We start from the raw sequence: 22392 nt of genomic DNA on the forward strand, positions 1-22392 counted from the left end.
CCCAAGCTCAACTCAGGCAACTACTCCACCAGCTTCTAAGGGGCTGTCAGAGAACAGATGTGCGGTGAAAAGCTGTTCACCAGGCATTTATGAATTATTGCTGAGGGTCAGGGAACAGGTGCTCATTTGGCTTTCCAGGAGCTGCCCTATATCTGAAAGGCAGGTGACACATATCTAGCATTTCCAGGGGTAGCGCTATTACTGCCTGTTGAGTAACAGTAATGGTGATCATAATAATAGTCAACTACTCTTTATGAGACTTATATATGTTTTAAATGTTTTCTCATTTAATCCTCATAACAACTCTACCAATACTCCTATTTACCAATACATTTAGAACGTTAAGAAACATACCCACTGTCACACAGCTAATAAGTGCTAAAGCTGGTACTCCAACCAGTTCTATCAGGCCATTCACTTAACCACTATTCTTTCCTGTCTCCTCTAATGGGCAACAGAAGAAATGCTGAGCAGTTAACTCGAGAAGAAAAAAATAAATAAAAAGCAAAGCAAAATTCCGTTAAACATTTCCACAAAGAATAGAGAACCCCTGCTTAGTAATGATGCGAACCAAAGCTGCTCTGGGCCAAGCCCCATTCCTACACCAGCCCCAGCATCAGAATCACCTGGTCACTTACAAGAAAAGCCAATCCTTGGGCCCATCTCCGACCTACTGAGTCAATCTCTGGGAATGGGGCCCAGGAATCCTCATTTTACATGCCCCAGCCGCCCACCCCCAGGCAATTCTGCTGCACCCTGAAGTCTAGGAACAGGACTTGTAGTATGATCATCCCTCCTGGCTCTCCTGCAAGACTCGGTTTATATCTATTGTCCTGGCATAAATAGCAATGGTGTCCCCTTTACTCTCATAAGTGTCCAGTTTAGACAATCAATTTGCATAAATATATTTCTGTATTTTTGTCCCAAAATCAGACCATACTCTACATATTTTTTTAAATTTTGTATTATTAATTAAATTTTTATGGTGCCATTGGTTAACAAAATCCAGTAAGTTTCAGCTGTACATTTTAATAGTAGTACATGCTATTTTATAACCTAAATCTTTTATTTAGTAATTCCTACTTTTCTGTGTACGAATCCTTATTCAGATTCCCTGTCATCCCTAAAACATCTCATACATCTATTTTAATCAATCCACACATTGCATTATAATAGTTTTCTAAACCAAATACAGTTATTCTCTCTCTTTTTATAACACTGACTTATTAAATAGACAAGACCAAATACAGTATAAGCTGTGCCATCTTTGGGATTTTTCTGAAGACTTCTTTTGTTCTCTCATTTTCTGTATTACTTATCAACTGGAAACTTGACTAAAGTTTGATGGAGTCTAGTTTGGCTCTACATCATAGGTAATGTCGTGGACCTCGCTTCTGTATCACATCGGGAGACATGTACCATCTAGCTGACCTGCCATTAGTGAAGCTAAGATGGACTTCTGGATGAAGGTGATGACTTTCGTTTCTGATCCTGTGACAGGACAGTTACATGTTTCCCCTTGCAACTAGGAAGCAATCTGCGTGTATCACTTTGGCTCTCATCAACCATACACCTAATGCTTTTAAGACCAATGATAATTGCCACCTGACTTGAAGGTGTCGCCGAATGTTGATTTGCTAATTCTATCAATCCTACTATATTATTGGCAGATATTTTTTCATAAAATAGAAATTTTTCTCATCATCTGAGGACATTTATTTAGCATTAAAAAACAGTTCCTATTGGAAAGGCATGTTAAATGTTTCTTTCTTTTCCTTTACTATTTTCAAATTAAGGAGCTAATTTCAATAGCCACTAGGACCCAATTTCTGGAGTCTTTTTGCAATATCTCCATCAATAGAGTGAGCACCTTCCAGGAAAGCCTAGTGGTTGTAGAACTAAACAGGGCCCTCAAGTGTAGCCACACTGCACAGACATGCAACCAGAATATTCCACCAAACATAGTTACCACGATAAGTGTTGACCTAAGTCGACTACAATTTTTACATCTGACCTGCAAGCCAAAATCTTGTACTGCATTTCATTGAACTCAGGCGGTTCTTGAAGAGGACTTGGTTTATAATAGAACACACTCTGTTACCTCTCAGAAAAGAGTGTTGAGTAAGCAGAGGATAGAGCTGTTCTAGTTAATGAACTCTCAAGAAACAGGGGAACTGTACCAAGCTGTGGGACAATGATTCTTTGTGTTCTGTTCAACAGTATCTGTCATCCCTCATGCTCTTCTTGCTTGGTGGCTTGGAACCCCTGCCAGTGATAGGTGGAGGTCTGCGTTCCCTTCCCTTGAACCTGGGCAGGACTGTGGCATGGCAGAAATGACTATTATAGAGATGCCACGATTTGTTTATTCATTCACTCGTTGATGAATATTTGGTTGTTTCCAATTCGGGGATATTACACATAAAGCTACTATGAACATTTGTGTACAAGTCATTGTATGGAAATATACTTTCTTTTTTCTAGGATTGAATGACCAGATCATATGACAGGTGTATGGTTTAATTTTTAGGAAATTGTCAAATTCTTTTTGCAAAATGTTGTATCATTTTACATTTCCACCAGAAGTATATGAGAGCTCTAGTTCCTCCACATCCTCACCAACATTTAGTATGGTTTAGTCTTCTTAATTATAGCCATTCTGATAGGTTTGGAGTGGTATCTCGCTATAGTTTTAATTTCCATTTCCCTAATGACTAATGATGTTAAGCATCTTTGTTGTGTTTATTAATCATTCATATATATCATTCACATAACTTCTTTGGTGAAATGTCTATTTTAATCTTTTTTTGTCAAGTTTTAATAGAGCTGTTTTCTTATTCAGCTTTGAGAGTCTTTATTTTCTAGATACAAGTTCTTTATCAAATATACACAGAATATTACACATATTTTCTCCTAATCCATGACTTGCCTTTCAATTCTCTAAGAGAAGTTGTTTTGGCTATTCTGAGTCCTTTACATTGCATATGAAGTTTTAGAATCAGGTTATAAATTTCAATCTGAAAAAATAGCCTGCTGGGATTTTAATAGGGATTGCATTAAATCTACTGATAAATTTTGGGGGAATTTACATTTTATTGACTTTTCTAACCAATGAACAAGATCTCTCTTAATTTAGGTCTTTTTAAGTTTCTCTCAGCAACATTTATAGTTTTCAGTATACATATCTTGGACATCTTTTGCCAGGTTTATTCCCTAAATGTTCATATTTTTATGCTATTGTAAGTGGTATCTTAAATTGTTAATACTCGACTTTTTAATTTTGACCTTTATTAATTTCTTAAGAGTTATTTATGGTTCCCTGTTCTTTGTTGTTTAAAAGTATTCTACACTTGTTTTATTCATGCAAAATCTTATCTAAGAATGTAAAAGTTTTTCTTTTTAATTTTCTTCTGCTCCCAGAACAGTATTTTCTCTAGTTTCTTTATCCGTTTATTTGGGTCTTTATCCTTCATGTCAAAGGGATGATTTTTTTTTTTTAGCAGTCCGTTCATATTCAAGAGAGAGATACTAACAAGCCAATCAGAAGCTCTGCATGCATGGGCAAGGACAAAGAACAGTTCACTAGTAGCCTTCTCTGTAGGGTACCTATTTCACAAGAAACCTCCAAGTATCAGAATCTGTAGTAATTTTGTTTTGGGCTAGACAAGTTCTCCAGAGAGGAATTATCCCATTTTCGACCAGAGAGCCTAGTTCAAGAAGGAAGAGGGGGCAGAATGAGGACCGAGGGCTGCAGGCATCTCTGTCTTCCGCATGGAGATTTTCACTTAATTTTCATTTTCAGGATTATACCTCAACATTCCTGCTCTCTGCCTTTGTTCCTGAGTCTGATGCTTCTCTAGTTGAATTTCTTAAGAAAATAAATGTCCTTTCTTCTGCTGGGGTGAGGGTATGGAAAGGGATCTGTGGTTTAATTGTCCTTAGTCTTTCAATGAATCACTGTTATGAGCCCCTCTCTTCTCTCCAGCTACCTGAGGTACCTGATTTCTCCAATTCCTGAAACTTTCAAAGGTCTGCTGTACAAACTGGTATTCCCATTTAGCATTTTCTTCTACAGGTTAGATCAGTTACTAAATGGAACTAAATGCCTTGGTTCAAACTCTAGCATTACCCTTTTGTTTAACATTCATCGAGCTGCTTGATATCTGTTCCTCAGTTCGCCATTAACAGGAATAAAATACCTACTTCATAAGTTTGTTGTAAGGATTAAATAAATTAATGTATGTAAAATCCTTAGAACCTGCCCAGCATACAATAAGCACTTGACATGCATTAGATATTATTCCATTCTAGAAAAACAAAGATTATTTAGTGATTTGTGTCTAGGTTATGTGCTTTGAACCTCTCCTTCTCCTGTCACTGCAGATAGGAAAATCTCACTTTCGAAGACAATCCAGGATGATCTCCCCCATTGAGAGGTCAGTAAGTTTACTCAGATCTGCAAAGTCCCTTCTGCCAACAAAGTTTCATTTCTAGCATTAGGACATGGAAATCTTGGGAGTGGGAGGGGAGCGTTACTCTGAGGGCTACAGTAGTTAAGTGTATGTGTCTCCTGGAACCCTCTGGGGTTGGCATCTTTGTTCTACCATTTAATGGCTGAGCGATCTTGCACGGGTTACTTTAAATTTCCCCATCTTTATAATAATGGTATCTACCTATCTATCATAAGAATTACATAACATATATTTAACATGATGCCTAAGATATAGAAATACTCCATACATGTTAGCTATTACTGTTAAACATTCAACTTAAATGAGAAAACTTTTCTCAGTTAAATGTCATCTGGTTATCCAAAGCCTGTCAAGATAGCTCTTAATCTTGATTCTGTGGCCTTTGGTATTATAACTTCCTTTTAGATTTGTGTTATCGTCCCCTTAAGCCTGCTTGCTCCTTCATCTCTGTCACGAAGTTAAACTTGGCACCAATGGAGCCCGTTCTCATCTGTGAAAAACATTTCATGTGGGACATCATAAGTCTATGGGTGAGGTGCTGAAAGGGAAAAAATACAAAGGTTCTTGCCATTATGGAGTCCATAGTCTAATGGCCTCTTTCACAAATGAGAAAAAAAATACGGTCACTGCAATAGCACCCAAGGCCCACGCTGTGACAAGTTAGGTGGATAAAGGAGATATTAATAAACAGCCGAGGCTCTGCCCGTTTAAAAAGGTTTGTTCAGACTCATATAACGAATAAAGGGCAAAGCGAGGCCATAAACCCAGGATTTGACTCCAAATCCTACATTCCTTCCCTCTCAGCACTCTTCCAAGGGTATAGAAACCAAAAGGAAAACTAGCGTCCTACGAACTGGAGTGTGTACACTGCCACATCTCGGAACCTGAAAATCCCTAGAAGGGGACAACTAAATGATGGAAGAAATCTTGGGCCTTTTATGAAAGAAAAGCTACTTTATTAGGATAAACTAAAAAGAAAAAAATTGGAACTCTTCAGCTATAAAATGTTACATCTGGGGGAAAAAGAAAAAAAAAAAAACTATCGAACCCAGACTGACAGAATTAAGACTGCAGGCATTGTTTGCTATAATCTAGTTGGCACCTTTCAAACACCTGTTAAAGTACTTCTTCACAGAGCAGACATGTATCCAACTCTATTTCAATGAAGCAGCACTAGCTAGAAAAGTCAGAAAGCAGTCTTCATTAACACTGACTTCCTGGAAAGTATTCTAAATGATCATTAGTAATTAAATTGTGTTTTCCCATTGTTTTCTATTTCCCAGCAGTATGACAAAGGCTCTTGACCAAGGGAGTATTACGTCAAATAAATTAGATGTGGCCAACATAGCATTAAAATCTGAAATGACTTTAAAACTCCATATTCATCAAAAATAAGTATCTGAATGTACCACATCCTGGTTGTATAAGAGATCTCCATTTACTATGTATATACAAACATACATAATTTGTATATTTTCAATATGAAAAGTTCTATCAACTTCTCTTAAACTAATGGCAAAAATAAATTTAACTTTGCGTGCCTTTAGAATTTAGAAGGGCTTTTATTGATGTCTTGAGTGAGCCAAGTCTTAAAAAAAAAAAAAAAAAAGAAGCCTGTCCAAATAGGTTAAAATAATTTAAATCACCAACTTGCTGAATTTTTTAAACCCGAGCTATCTTTTTTATCTGTAAAACCCATATTTGTTGCTGAAAAAGTCACAATGGATCAGCTGACCCTAGATTCAAACCGACAACGATTGGGTTGTGGCAGCCTGCATTTCCTTCCCAAAGGTCAATCCCATGGCAGTGTAGAGGCCCTCTCAAATCAAAGTGCCTGTCTCTCCTGGGCATTTGTGTTGAATATCACCAAAAGTACTTTTATATTTATTTCATTGTGAGATAAGTAGGTCAGATGCTACTTTTCTCATTTTATATAAAAGGAATCTAAGGTTTAAAAGTTCCCCTAAATGACTTGCTCAGAGTTACACAGCTCATTAGTTGTGGGCACAGCTGAGACAAGTCAGGTCTTACAAGTCCTAACCTGGTGTTCTATTATAAATGCTGTTATTAAGAATTATTTTTGACTCATCCAAAATGACCAGAATGTAATATGAGTTCTGTTTTTGTCTCTTCTTAACTCAAAAACATTATCTTGGGACACGTACGAATTGTGCATTAATTGAAAAATACCACTCTTTCCTGCAGTATATCCAATCACATGTCTGCCAACACAGAAATATTTCTTTCAAGAATCTTTGGGAGCTGACAATATGTATACCTGAGCAAAGCCGGATTTCTGGTTGATATAGTATGACTGTAGTCCAGCTCTGGCCAGTAACGAAGATGTTTTTAAAATATCTATGATCACTCCCTCTCACCACTAGATGGCCAACACAGATTTGGTGACACAAACGTAAAAGTTTTCTCAAAGCCATATAGCTTTAAGGGGAAGATAGAAATCAAATTTCCAACTACTCCTCCCACCCCCACCCCAAGTTTCGGAGTTAGGATCTGGAGTACCTCAAATATTTTAAGCCCAGAAAGGCTGGTCTATGAGTTTTCAAGATACCCAAACCCAGTATCTGGGTGTGCCCACGCTATCATCCCTCTCTCTCCATCATAGCCACCCAACCTATATCCTGGCCCCATCCACCTTACCCAGAAGCTAAGAGGTGGTGGCTAGTATCATTTGGAAATCCCATAGAACTGAACCACTGTTGCTTAGTAACCACGTCAACCAGTTTTCCATAAGCTGGAGTAGAAAGTTCTCCCCCTAATCCAAGCTACCTTCTCCTCAAACTATTCCAGTTCTAAGGACTCTCACAAGAGCATTCATGATGTAAGAAGTTGGCAGGTAGCCTGATCCTTTCCTTTATTCATCACCACTATCTTGTTCCAGAGCATTTTTATTACCCCAAGAAGAAATCCTGTACCCATTTGTAATTCCTCCCCATTCTCCCCACCCCTAGTGCCCGGCAAACACTATTTTGCTTTCTGTCTAACCATTTACTAGAGCAATTAGCAGTTTGGGCTAATACAGCTAATACTTCCAGTCGCTGAGGACGACAAATTAAGTAAATGATGCAAAAGGCTTTTTTGTCTGTATAAGAACTTTAAAGATTAAGATCTGGATCCTAAACCAAATTTTGCTTGTCATAATATCCCTCTAGGTTTGTCTTGTTAACTTGAGAACACAATATCTGGGTCTCTCATCAGTAATTTGTGAAACAGAACTACCCTACCTGCTTCACTCCATACTCCATGTGGTGCTAATCATCTTTGACCTCATTTTCCCATTTTATAGAATTCATAAAAGCCAAAACAGATTCAGCTCCTATTCCTCAAAAACTAACATTCACTAATCAATTTTCAGTTCCTCCTATTTAGGAAATAGGGTCTTGCCTCCTATCTGGAAAGATGCCTTTGCCAATCTTCTGTTGTTTCCTTCACGAGCTCAAATTAATCTGTGTACTTTTTAAAGTTGAATGCTTGATGTCTGGCACATTTCATGTGCTTGACAGATGTTGGGAAAATAAATGAGTTAAATGTCCAAGAAGCCAAATGGTTCCAAGTGATACTTCTACAACAGCTTTTATAGAAACTAAGACTTTGGGGTTCAAACTGTCATTTTTTCTTTTATACCTCTACTTACAAAAAGACTCCCATCTACTTTACATTCCGGATTTGTGACATCATAAAATCACAAACTTTAAATGGAAATTAACAATACAATTTGCTTTGACATTAGAAACACATATATACACACAGTCCAATAAAGTAAAAAATCTGCAGATGGTTCAGAATGAGTATTTTTTAAAAGCGCCCCATGATTCTTGTTTCTATTAGTGGAAACATCCTACTCATGAAATCATCCCCATTTCACCCCCCAAAATCCTCTTTTCTAATTGTTGAGAATCACTGCTAAAAAATTACTGTATAACAAAGGCATTATCTATCGTGTCTTTTTGCTTCCCCTTCTGTCTTAAGAAAAAGGTATTTCAAATAAAATCACATCTAAAAAATCATCTTGATAACCTGTTTCACAATCGTAAATTATAATCAAGTTTCAAGTCCTGAAACTATCCCACTGATATTTTCAGTTATCTATTAGGCTACTCTAAAATTATAGTAACAATTGTAATCTTTCAGGCCATTTACTGGTTATTTTCCAAGCTCTCAATAAACCATAACCGCATCCCAGAAAGGAGTAATATTGCTCTTGATTTCTCCCAATTTTTACTTCTGGGAGAAAAAAACAAAACCAGAAATGATAACCAAATGATCAAATCAACTCAAAGCAAAACTTTCAGGGCTGTCTACAGCTTAAGCCGACGTGATTACTGTCACACAGCGGAGCTGTGCGCGCTTCCAGATCAGGAGTTGCCTCTAATTCACGCTTCCACTGTACTGTTAACAGTTCTATGTGACTTAGAGAAGAGGTTTTAGGTGACGCCACAGAATTTTTAAGTTGAGTATAAAAGCTTTCTGTTCTTAAAAAAAAAAAGGGAGTCATTAACAAATCTACAGAGAATACTTCCAGTATAGAGAAGTGTCCTGAAATTTTTCACCTAAACTTTGGTTAGTACTTGTAAGAAAATAAGATGGGTCATAGGCTTAACGATTGGCAGATATATTTCAGGTTTAAAAATAGGGAGGGCCCCTGTCAAATAATTTTCAATACTCTTTTCATTTGATTGTTGTTTGTATATTAGAATGGCCAGTTAAAAGTGAGATTTAGGCAACTGGAAATTCTTCAAATATATAGTTATGATTTCAAACTAAAAATGAACTCTGAAGATAGGGGTCTAGACAGAGGTCTACTGAGCATCAAGTGATTACACTACCCTAAAGTCAAGGTGGATGCCATATGCTGTTTAAATTAGGATGACTTTTGGTGCTACCCACTTCTGTGTATTTTTTTTCTCCACCAACTAGTTTCTCTCAAGAGAGCAAAATAACTGTAGCAGTCCCAGGCCTACCTTACACAAGCAGACCACAATCATTTGCAGGAGTATCTCCTTACCCACTCTTCAACAAATCCTAGGCACCACAACTGTGGATCAGCCTATGTTTACCTGTACAACCCAGAATCAGATTACTTCATTTAAAGCAATCGTTCCTAGCCCAATCTGATATCCTTTTATTATGCTGAAATAATATCCCTAGATAGGTATAATACCCACCTACCTACACACACACAATTTTGAAGTAAAACAAAATAAAAATCCTAACTGTAAGATAAAGGAGAAATAAAACTTAAAATGCTTATTGCTCAGGAATAGCTACAACAGAACACACAGATACAAACGACTGCTTCAAATGAGCACTGACCCTGACATCTTGGAATGCCAACTCAAATACCACTTTGATGATGTAATTTTCCAAAATGGTGAACAACTCCTGGAAATATTCTAAACAACTACCTTTACTGGGTTTACAAGGTAGTTGCATTCCTAGAAAATTAAGTGTACTGTATATAAAAATACTTTGTGTTTGTATATACAAAACAGGTTCTAGAATCAGACAGTATCTGATGGGATACTGGAAAGTGATGTAAGACAAAAGGTCCCTGCCCATCCAATATTTGTAGTATCCTCCAAACTGTGAGAAAAGCACCTCTACAAACTGTCAAAATTCCCTCAAGGGGGTGGGACGCCTCCCTTCTTAAGAGTGACAGGGATAGACATGTGATATTCAGTCAGTCAATCTCACAAAACCTTGATTACAAAACCGGGAAGGTGGAAGGGAGGGCAGATGGGCAGCAATATCCACCATCTCCAACTTCCTCATTCATAAATTAAAACTAAGAGAATTTTGAGTGCTCCCTCAGATCTAAAGGGCTTCATATTGAGAAATTTTTACTAGTAAAGCAAAGTTCACTGTATTTTGTTCAAGTTCAAAGCATGTTAAAAGTGAGATGGCTAGGAAAGTGATTAAACTAAAATTTATCAGGTTTTAATTAACACTTGAATCCATTTGGTATAAATGCTACGTTTTTGAAAAAAGCAATAAACTTTAAAAAGTAGATTATAGTCCATAGGCCAGTTTTGCAAATTAGTTATCAAATATTTAATGAGATTTGGATATAAAATGAAATTTCAATATTAAAAAATATACTCAAAGCTATTATTATTTTCTTACATCTAAAAAATCTGCTCTTTCACGTTCTAAAAGTATAAAGACAGCACAAGGAAGAATGCTGCCGTTAAGGCTGAAGAAAGAGGGAGTGCTGCCAAAGCAAACTCCATTAACACTGGTGATACCCAAGTAAACTGTCAAAGAAAATACTGACAGCAACGATGCAGATAGAGCTGACACCCCAGCGCACATATATCTGCAAGGCTCGACTTACAAACTAGTTTACACTGAATTTACTTGTCACTTTGGCAGGGAGGAAAGAACATTAAGACAGAGTTCGTATCTAAAAGTCAATACCACTTAAAGCAAATCTAAATTTAATAAGCCTTGTCACCATATACAGGTTTGTTCCCTAAAATTTTCAACACGAAGTAATCTGTAACACTTGACATTTATACTAGTTTTCAGAGGAGGGGAAGGGAAAGAGCATGCTATTACATAAACTCACAAGTGATCTTTTAAAATTAAGACATTTCAATTTTGCAACAAATGTAGAAAAGTCTTTATAGGGAAAGGGAAAAAAACCTTTGTTTATGTAAAGTTAGGTAAACTTTGGTATTAAACTAACAAACAATGAATGTGGAACACACACGGCCCAGTATCATACACAAGCTTCCCATGGTATAAGTTACTGGGTTCCACGATAAGGCTCAAAATGCTTCTAGATTGGATTAAAATTTTTCTAGACCTTTAGAGGGCTAAAGGGACATTGGTCCGCTGCTGTCAAAATTTAAGGGGAAATATTGATGTGTTTAGTTTTTAACAGCTCAAACTTTTTTAACCTCTATCTCATTTCTAAAAGGATTAAAACTGCCTTTTTTGCGTTAAAATTCAAACTGAAGCATTTACAAAAGATATAAATAGAACTTCTATATGCAAATTTATTTAAAAGTCTAAAGATGACAAAACTGCTACTGCAACTATAGACTTCATGGTTATTCTAGGTAGATGAAACACAGTCTCCCTTCTTTTAAAGATGAATATAAAATGGCTGTATCAGTTTTCTATTATAAAAAAGCTGTGAATTTGATAACAAGTGTGTTATAGTGTGCTATAGTCTCTTACTACCATGTTTTGTCCTTATATCTAACTTATGTATACTATTTTCCAAAAAAAAAAAAAAAAGAAAAGAAAAGAAAACAGATCCACTGGGAGAAAGAATGTTTAATAAATGGTATTGAAACAAATAGCTATCTGTTTGGAATAAAAATAAAAGTAGATCCTTATACCTTGCACCATATAGAAAAATACATATATTACTGATGGATTTAAGAGTAAAAAATAAAAATGCAAGTACCCAAAATTCATACATACAATTTTAGGGAGTTTACAGACTCCCTAAAGCCCATCGATGGATCTTAGATTATCTAGAAGAGAAACTGTTAATCATAAATTCTAATAAAATCTCAATGCCAATACCAGACATGTTTTCAAGATCAAGTCACAGGCAACCAATGAAGATAAACACATTAACTTATTGTTGTAACTTTATATAAAATCTCAAAACTGAACTAGAAACAAAGGCATGTCAATACAAATGGACAATGACTTAAAAAAAAAAATACACCAATTTAAATAAGTTTGAGTGCATACTGTACAAGTGTATCCATGTCTGTTAGCCTTTCAGAAATATAAAATCAGCTAAATCTGTAGTACTTAAAATTTAATATGTGTAATGTTATTCTCAAACTTGATTAAGATACTTAATAAATACAAGTTATGTTTAATATGAATAACTGCAACATACTTAAACATCTAAACATATATAGGAATTCTATAATATTAAAATGCAATACTTTCACCTGCATTAATCTCATACACAATGGAAAAATACTTGCAGATAATTAGCATTAAGAAAGCAAATATATTTTCACTGTGGGAGAAAAATAATAAGATTAGAAATCAAATATTTGTATAATCTACAAGGAAGTTGTAGATAGTCTGCATTATGATATTCTATTTTAAAATGAAAACAATCCAATATGTAAGTTTACAACAAATTTACTCAAGGCAAAATATTTGTTTATTACAGAACAGGATCTTAAGTCAAAGTAAGCAAGGCAACATTAGGTCAACCATTTTAGATTTTTAAATGAAGTGTAGCTTTAAAATTGTAATAAAGGTGAACATAAATTCTAACATGCTCTTCTCTTCTTATAAATGGGATGATGTAGAAAAGCAAAGTTTCAATGTGTAGGGATTGGAACCATCTGTAAAAATTAAAAACAAAGTTAGAGTTCACTTCGTCAAACTTTCAAGATTACCTTGAATTAGCAGAGTAACTTATTTCACCTTTTTATAGGATTAGAACCAGAAATATGAAAAAGGAAAGTTTCTATGTAAAGGGAAGGTAGGTTACTTCTGTTCATATATACTAGCAGATAAGCTCCACAAAGCCAGAGATTTTGTCCACTGCTGTATTCCTACTGTTCTACACATTATCTGACACATAGAAAGCAACTGGATTTTTTTCTAGTGCATTAATCATTACAAATAAATTGTATCAGGATTAGGCCTATGCCCATGAGCAAAGCTCACTTTGTAGAAAATTATTAGCAATGATAACTCCTCTATAAAAACCAACTCAATATATCTTGGAAAGTAGGACAAGACTGAAACGCACAGGAAGAGATCGATAAGCTGAAAAAGTTCCAGGAAGTCTATCTAGTATTAAATCTCTGATCAACAGGGCATATAAATTCTAAAATTACTTTTAAAAAATTTGGTCTAATACACAAAAATATTTCCATTTTATGCATTTTTCTCAACTTTTCAGACCAAGCAGAGGTAACTCTTTATCCACTAATAATGCAAAAAAGCAATTCTGGTATCTTACTTAATGTACCAAAATTTTAGTATTGAATGCTATAGCTCCTTAAGGGGGGGAGGGGGGGGAAGTCATATAAAGGAAAAAGCATACACATCAACAAGTATTTACAAGACAATGCAGATAAAACAGAAATAATTATATCTGTCTCAGAGGTGTTTAAAATTCATATACTACCCTAAATATATCTCAAATATGTATATAATTTTAAAGCCTTTAAAACTTTCTATCAAAAATTAAAAGCCTTACTACTTAAAATTTACTTTTGTTACTAGAAGTCAAATGAGAAGTATTCCTACTTATTTAACTTTTTATTAAAAAAACTTCAAACATAAAAAAATAATAGTATAATGAACCCTCACATATCTATCACTTCACTTCAAAAACCGTCAACATCTGGCAATCTTATTTCACGTACTTCCCTTCCACACATTTTTTGGAGGGGCTGGAATATTTTAAAGCAAATCCTAAATGTTATTCCACCCAAAAATCCTTTGAGGTATATTTTTATTTTCTTAACAACTATGCATCATCACATCTAATAAAATAAATAATTTTTCTATTATTTAGAAAAACAAAGTTTTAACACCCTTAAGATCCAGGATACAAGTAAATTGCACAGCATCAATTTCAAAAGTTAAATAAGAAACAAACAAACAAACAAAAGACAGGGAAAAAAAGCCATTTACCATAATGTAAAGAATAAACAAAGAAAAAGATAATTTCATTTGATACAGATTAAAACAAAATTCGAAGTCTAACAATACTCATGTTGCTAACAGTGTTGGGCAGTGGGCACTTTCATACACCACAGGGTAGGAATGTAAAAGGTGATCTAGAAACATTTACAAAATATAAACCTTTATGCCCTACAAATACAAAAAAATGCAACTACAAGGATATTTATCACAGAAATAGAAAAAAATAATTGGAAATAATCAGTGTTCATCAGTGGGAAAAATGCATTAAGTCATATAAGCTGTGGTACATCTTTACCATAAATAGCTATTCTGCAAATGGTTTTATTTTTAAAGTAGCTTTGCATTGTGCTGATACAGAAATAGCTCCAAAATGCATTAACCCATTTCCCATTTGCCCCGAGAACACTCGCCAGCGGCACTTGCAGCTGCAGTGTTTACCCCGAGATGACTTGTGGATTATAGTCCTAACCTTACCCCTCAACAAAATTTGTCACTCAAAATCTCACTTTTATTATTATTTTCGCATCATTCTAGTATATCGATAGTCTTGGGAAACAAGTGACATCATTCTATTTATAGCATCGTTTTGAATAGTGGCATTTCTATTTACAAAATATAGTGGTTCTCAATGGCTGGAAATGTCAAATCCTAGAAAACGTAGCAACCTACGCATGATGTTAACATCATTCTCAAACAGTTGTGAGCTGAAGATTCATTTGATGTATCCGATTTCTGTATACATTTCTGTTACATTAGGATTGCAGACAAGTTCTGTTTAGAAATAACTCCAAGAACATTTTTATATTTTATTTTCACACTGAAAACCAGTCAGATTTACTTCAGCCTCAAAGAGAGTATTTATGTAAAACTAAATTAACTCTGACAGAGAGCTGTACTTTTTTTCTAAACGGGAAATGTGTTAAATGAAAACGGTAAGGCATGGAATAATATGTACAGCAGAACCATTTTGTTCAAGTTTCAAAAATGTAGCTGTATATATGCAAGGAGGTGGCATAAAAGAGACAAAAGGTTAGAAGGTATACAAGCTTTAACTTTCATTTTGTACTTTTACATACTGTTTGAATTGTTTAACGACACATACGTATTGCTTTCTTCTTAAAAGATCAACAGGTATTGTGGAAGCCAGCCCCAAAGATGGCCCCAAAGATCTTTACTTCTTGATATACACATTGTACCATGGGTGGCCTGTGTGACCACAGTATACAACCTAAGTGATGGTACGTCAATTCCAATATTAGGTTATAAAAGACACTATAAGACACTGTGGCTTCTGTTTTGGTCTTTTGCTCCATCTCTCTTGGATCACTCACTCTGAAGGAAGCCAGCTACCATAACACGGACAATGACTTGACTGGGCCCGCAAACAATCAGATGAGTGAGCTTGAAAGTGGATTTTCCAGCCCCCAGTCACGGCTAGAAATGACTGCAGACCCAGACAACAGTTTGACTGCAACCTCATGAGAGACTGCGCCAGAACTACCCAGCTAAACTATACACAGATTACTGACCCTCCAAAATAGTAAGATAGTAAATGTTTGCTGTTTTAAAGTGTTAAATGCTGTAATAATCTGTTACACAGCAAGAGGCAACTAATACAAGGATTATGTGGGTTGTGGAATTTATATGCTTTTTTTCCTTTGTACTGCCTCTGTATTTAAAAAATAATAATAATGTTATTTTTAAATTATTGTGAATGTTTCTGACATTAACTCCCATTGAATAATTATGACACAATTGTACTTACTTGGAACTCTTATCTGATAGTGATTAAGTGCTGTAAGGGCTTCTACTGCATCAGTTTTGCATTCCCATTCTAAAAGCCCTGAAAGTGTTTTGGCAGAAGCTAAAAACAAAACAAAGAAACACAAATCCAGTTGTTGTTTGCTCTTCATCAACTTAATCAGAAAATTTAAAAAGAGGGAACGTGCACTTACGTTTTGCATCAAACACTTTATATTTGATGAATGTAAGAACTTCATGGTCATTGCACAACTGTCAAAGAATTGTAAAACTATTAAAATATGGCAAAAATAATATTCCTACTTTTTTTAGAAAGTTAAACTTTATGACAGCATTTAAGTTTGAGTCTGTCATAAATAAATTAAATCAAATATATTTTTAGTTTAATAAGCTGTATGAGAAAATCAATTAAAAATGGTGATATTCTATAAACTGTGTCAATAATTTAGTGCAATAAAATAAAACCATAAATTTGTAACTGAAACATATTTTCTCAGAGTTGACCAGGATTTATTGGTTGACGAGTAGGGAGTAGAATTCCAAAAAACCAAAATTTAGGGGGAGGTGAGAATTAAAGACATGGTAAAAGAACTTGCTAAAAGCAGGAGTAAGGATATCTCACTCTACACTCTAATTCCAACTCTCAAAAGAACTGAGCTACAAACCAATAGAAGGTCAATGAACAATAGAAGCCAGAATGAACTATATAAAGTGCCGAACGAATTTAAAAAATATAGCAGCAGATGAACAGAGCAAGACTTTAAAATGAGGCTAAAATATGACTTTTTAAAAAATAAAACAAGAACATTCTATACAATTTGTATTTCAGTGCCTACCTTAGTGAAGGTCTCTTCTGTGACACACAATGGAACATTGTAATAATGCAGCACGCACGAGGGTGGCTGGATTATGTTCTTAGATGCTTGGCCAGCACTTGTAAACCGATTATTTTTGCTCATTGCAAAATCTTTGTAGCTACTTGTACCATCCTCCAGCTCAAATATTTGACTTGGAACAACTGAATGTTGTTTAGACACACTGAAGGTTAGAAAGAAAAAAGGTAGAGAACATACCTTGTTAGATAAAGAGCAGCAAGTACGCAGTCTCAAAATATTTACATACATATCTGCATTAATCTTAATGAAAAAACCATATGCAGCTATTTAAGTAGTTGAAATACTTAATATTTTGAACATTTATTTAAATATTTAAATTTAGTCTGTGTTATCATCACTCATATTTTAAACATCAACTAGAAAAAAATCTATTAAATATGTTCTCATATTAGAAAACTTTAATATAAAAACAGGTCCATTTTGACATGCTGTTTTATGATCATAAAACTAAAAACTAAAATCTGAATTATATGACCATAATACTTTCTCTAAAATGACACTATAGCTGCTAGATTCAGATGTGCTTTCATTTACATTAAAATATTCTGAAATTGAAATTAATGTCTTTCATTAAAAAAAATAAAGATTTTAAAATATATTTTAAATTTACCACTTAAGATATTTACCAAACATTAAGTCTTTTCCCAAATAATTTGACATTGTTAAGGTGTGTGACAGCTCTTTCTACAGCATATTCATCACCCATTTCTACCAGTGCTGTACCAGGAATGGTCTTCATAAATTTTACCTGTAAATACAAAACCCCCAAAAGGTGACCATTTAATTCCCTTCTACAGTAACTGAATTCCTAAAAAAAAAAAAAATATATATGGCTTAAGTGGTTGATGTCAAATATAGAAGATTACCTGGAATCTTAACTTTATTCTGCTGTGCTATTATTAGATACTCTTACTTCATATCGAAATTCAATCAAGTTACAAAGGAAGACTATAATTCTATTGTATAGCATATTAAAGAAAAGTACAGGCTTTTGTCGGCTATTACTTATTAACTGTGTGATCTAGGGCAATTTACTTCACTTCTGTGAGTCTCAGACTTCCCTATAACATGGAGATGATAACATCTGACAGGACTTATCAATATTTTTTCATTTAACACATATTATTAAGTGCCTAATATGCTTTGATAAGCACTGTGCTAGGAACTGAGAATATAACAGTGAACATAATAGACATGGTCTTCTTGAAGCTTATATTCTAATAGGCAGGTGAGAAATTTAAAAGTAAATAAAAATTACCAAATACTCAGAGTGCTGTTACAGCATTATACAAAATCCTACATAAGAAATAACAGAAGATGGCCTTGCACAGCACTGCCAGGAGGAAGGCTTGTGAAAGGCAGGGGTGGTTTAAAACACAGGCAATACTTCATAAGTTTTCATGACTCTTGGGCAGAGGCCATGTTATTCTTATATTATCCCAATTTTAGTATAAAATACTGTAAGGGTTAGATGGGATAAAGTATGATAATCACTTGGTATAGTGCTTAACCCTTGCAAAGTCCATAAATAGCTATTAAGAACCACTAACATTCATGACACCTTGAATACATTTTTTTCTTATCTGTTAACCTCAAAGGAATACTCGGAATGTACTTACACAACAAATGCAACATAGCATTTATATCCATCACTGGAACTATCAACTTTAATGGACATTTTTATACCCTAGCATTTTTATATCATGCCTATATTAAACAAAACAGCTGTAGCAGGATTTTTCAGTTTTACTTGAAATCAATTGTCTTCTTGTGGGCAAAATTTCTCTCCCTTGATTAAATCCAAGAACATCCTACAAATGTAACAGTGACTAAATATATAGGTTAAGTATGTAGTTCTTATACTGGTAAATCTTTTTAAAAAGTTAGGAAAAATTAAATTTAAGGATTAACTTTAAGGGTTATGATGGCTTGAGTTTAATGTATCATAATTTATCATTTAAAATGTTTAAAAAACTTTGAGATGCGGAACAAGAGAGACTAACACTGTTCAAATAACATAAATACGATTTAAGTTTTATTAGACAAAGTGATTAGGGTTTCTAAATAAGAAATGATTAGTTCATAACACAAAAAGACAAAGATCTATAAGATTTCACTTATATGCGAAATCTGATAAACAAAAAGAACAAACTAATCAAAAACAGACTCACAAATATAGAGGCACAATCTGGTGATGGCCAGAAGGGAGGGGAAGTGGGAGGCTGAGAGAAAGGGGTGAAGGGTTAAAGAAGTACAAAATTAGTAGTTGATAGATGGTCACGGGATGGGGAGCACACATAGGGAACGCAGTCAACATTAATGCAATGGCTAGGTGGAGAGCCAGAGGAGAGAAAGAGCAATTAGGGTGATCATTTTATAAACTATATAAAAATGTCTAACCAATGTACTGTAAACTTGAAACCAATAATAAAAAAAGGAAAGACAAAGATGTACTAAAGATGATTAGACTTCCTGATTCTGGTTATCTACGAATGTGAAAAGCAAACACCAAAGTAATATTATGTAAAGAAAGTTAAAATACACATTAGAGCCCATTTAGTTATCAAGCATGCAGCTCCCAGAGCTCAACTAAACACCCAGATGTCTAAGATAAATGTCTGTATGAAAAAAATCTTAACTTTTTTTCCCAGTGTTGCTAAATCTGTCCCATGTATTCTTGACTAGTTACATAAGCAGAAATATACCATATGTTATCCCCTAGACCAAATGTGAAATTTCCTTTTTTTTTTTAAATGTGGTCAAATAGTTATGTTGAAGAAATTCTTGTTTCAGAGATTTTTCAAGTTGCTGCCTCCTATTAAGGAGGCTTTAGAATTTATGAACTAAGTACTAAGAGTATACCAACTTTTCAAGCCATGCTCTCTCTCCCAAACACTTACATGCTTGTACTTTTTCACTGTTGTGAAAAGAACACTAAAACCACTTAAAACAGGGAAAATATCATTACTACAGTATTGAAATTCAAATCAGTAAGTGTATCAAATAATTGGTAACTTAAGACTCCTAATCATTTCTCCAGTTAAATTTTCTTTGATTCTTTCAAAAATAGTTTAACATCTACTTTATCACAAGGATATTACTAAGTCTTTGGGAAATTATCAGTGAATAAATATCACAGATCTGGGGAAAATAAAGTTATAATTTTAAAGATCTTCAAAATATATAAAACTTAAATGTTTTGCTACTTTACGAATAAAGTCTCTCGAGAAAAACTTTTGGACACATTCTATCAAATTTGGTCAGTTTCAAATACCACTTGAGCTGAAAGTCCATCTCTCCTCAGAAGATACTAGAACTCCAACATTTGGGAGGCAAGTATATAAATCTAGAACTATCCTAAAATTCATGACTTGTGGCCAAGCTCTGAGACATGTTTGTGCATATCTAGCTCCATGAAAGGAACTGCTCTTTCAAATTCCACAGTTCAACATGTTACATGACAGAATCTCTTAAATTATACACATATACGCATATACGTGTGTGTATGTGTGTGTGTGTGTGTGTCTATGTCTGTGTCTGTGTATGCTTTAGTAATTGATTAAACCACTGTTTTGGACTTCTATTTATCTTAGTTATTTATATTTTTAGTACCAACAACCTATACTGATCGCTTATCAACAAAAAACGATCCATTAGGAGTTCCTATCTTATGGATTTTTAGCCTATGTGGGTCACTACTAAAAGAACTTGCATGTTCCTAATACAAGAAGACACATATTTGCTGCTTTTTCGAATTTTCCTGCTACATATCTTAGCAAAATAAGCTAATATAAAATGAAACTTACCTTTTCAATATTTCCATATAAGCAGAATAGGTTGAAGACTCTTGAACAATTCATTTTTAGCTGATGCAATCCACTAACCATTACTACTGAACCAGAAGGATTTCCTCCATGCATGTAAGAGGAAGAAGCCTGCGGTAATGGATATGCAACAAGCTCAGGTGTATCTCGAGAGCCCATTCTATAACGACTTGGTAAAGGCAATAATGGACCATGGGATCCTATAAAAATGATCAAAAAGAAAAAAGAAAATACAACATTAGCAAATATACTATACCATACAAAAAATTAAACTCTTACTATAACTAGCTTGATGTATGTCCAAAGAAAATGCAAATATGTGAATATTCAAATATAACCTGTGGGAATTAATAAAATCTGTATTTATTTGTACCAGATCCAATATACATTGACCTGCACACATCTGCATATATCAGGCTCTAAATTTATATATTTAAAAAGTAAAACGTTAACAAAAAAAGTATATAAGACTATGTCATAAATAGAAGAAGGGAAAGTCAGTGTTATACTGTGGGCTACTATATACACATTATATCTCGAATTTTAAAAAACCACTTTCTGCCAATGTCTTTTGTAGGATAATACAATAACCTAGACAGTAAAATCTAGAAAACTATACAGAGATATATCTTTAGTTTCACTTAAAAGTTGTTTCCTTTAAATCATCTACTATAACGCACTTTCAGGTTAGTATTTTATTCCAATTCTAATTTAATTTAGATAACTAAAACCCTAGATTTAGTTAATACCTCACCTATTCAGAGGTGTTATTATTCCGTAACCTCCATTTTTTAGAAACTACATCAAGAACCAGAGGAAAATGTCTGAGTATCTGAACCAGTTATCACAGAAACACACACAAATCTATGTCTCTTGTGTTGAGAATTCTTAAGAATCAATCTGTTAACTTTATAGTTCTAAACAACTTTAATTTATCTAGTTTTCCCATCTACAAGATTAGAAGTAACAAGAAAAATAAAGCTGGAGTGAATTGAATAGACAGGAATGAGAGACTCTGGAGAAACTGTGATACTAAAAGTAGGCGTAAGGCACATTTACAGAGACAAGAAGAGAGGCATAAGAACTGAAGATATGAACACACACATCTTAGGCGCTCCTGAGTTGGTGACTACAGAAGCATATTCTAGGATACAGGCATAGGTCCTCTTGATATTCAAGAAACCAATCCAAAATCCCAAGTCCTTTCCTCATTTCTCAAGAGCATATAATATTATGGACTTTCATTTTTATGTAAGACTACAGGATACTCGTCATCTACTAAGTGAGTTACTAAGAACTACTATATTTTGGTATCACAGCATGCTATTAGAGCTTATGTGAACTCCTATTCAATATTCTAAATACAGCTGCCATTCGTAACAACGGAGCAGCACTACCACTGGGCACATGCAGTGTGAATTCCTGCAATTTTATAGAGGAATATTTTATTAATGCATTGTCATCAGTATTGCCTTAAATTGGTCATGATTTTCAATTGCTCTTCTTGCTTGGTAATTGGTAGTTTATCCAAATAATCAATATAGCTCACGGTGAGTTACCTGTTTAGTAACTACACATATTTTGGCCGCTAAACTGTTATATGTACCTTGGAGTTATAAATCAATCATTCTTATCCCTATTGCAAAAGTATATATAGATATTATACTCCCTCCCCCCCAAACCCCCCACTCCACTACTACCATTTGCTTGTAATGACACTACTATAATGACAAATTTTGATAAACGGTCAGTGGAAACCTTCTTCTCTGCTTAAGT

The 22392-nt window shown here is 34.4% G+C and overlaps 1 protein-coding gene across 3 annotated transcripts in view; it reads right to left on the reverse strand.

The window, feature by feature from the left end:
* Window positions 1-12081: 12081 nt before the first annotated feature.
* HNRNPLL (heterogeneous nuclear ribonucleoprotein L like) overlaps window positions 12082-22392 on the reverse strand; it is a 32416-nt gene continuing 22105 nt past the window's right edge. For 2 of the 3 annotated variants that reach the window (XM_016162533.2, XM_016162531.2), the window contains 6 exons: window positions 20599-20816; window positions 17419-17540; window positions 16733-16934; window positions 16091-16148; window positions 15901-15999; window positions 12082-12817 (listed from right to left, as the gene is read on the reverse strand). In XM_016162533.2, the coding sequence (XP_016018019.1) occupies window positions 12762-12817; window positions 15901-15999; window positions 16091-16148; window positions 16733-16934; window positions 17419-17540; window positions 20599-20816 (755 nt within the window). In that variant the 3' untranslated portion in view covers window positions 12082-12761. Of the gene's footprint in view, window positions 12818-14878; window positions 16000-16090; window positions 16149-16732; window positions 16935-17418; window positions 17541-20598; window positions 20817-22392 lie in introns of those variants that run through there. The other variant, XM_016162530.2, reaches the window with a different exon arrangement.

The sequence above is a fragment of the Rousettus aegyptiacus genome, unplaced genomic scaffold, assembly GCF_014176215.1.
Source record: "Rousettus aegyptiacus isolate mRouAeg1 unplaced genomic scaffold, mRouAeg1.p scaffold_m13_p_7, whole genome shotgun sequence".
Lineage (NCBI taxonomy): Eukaryota > Metazoa > Chordata > Mammalia > Chiroptera > Pteropodidae > Rousettus > Rousettus aegyptiacus.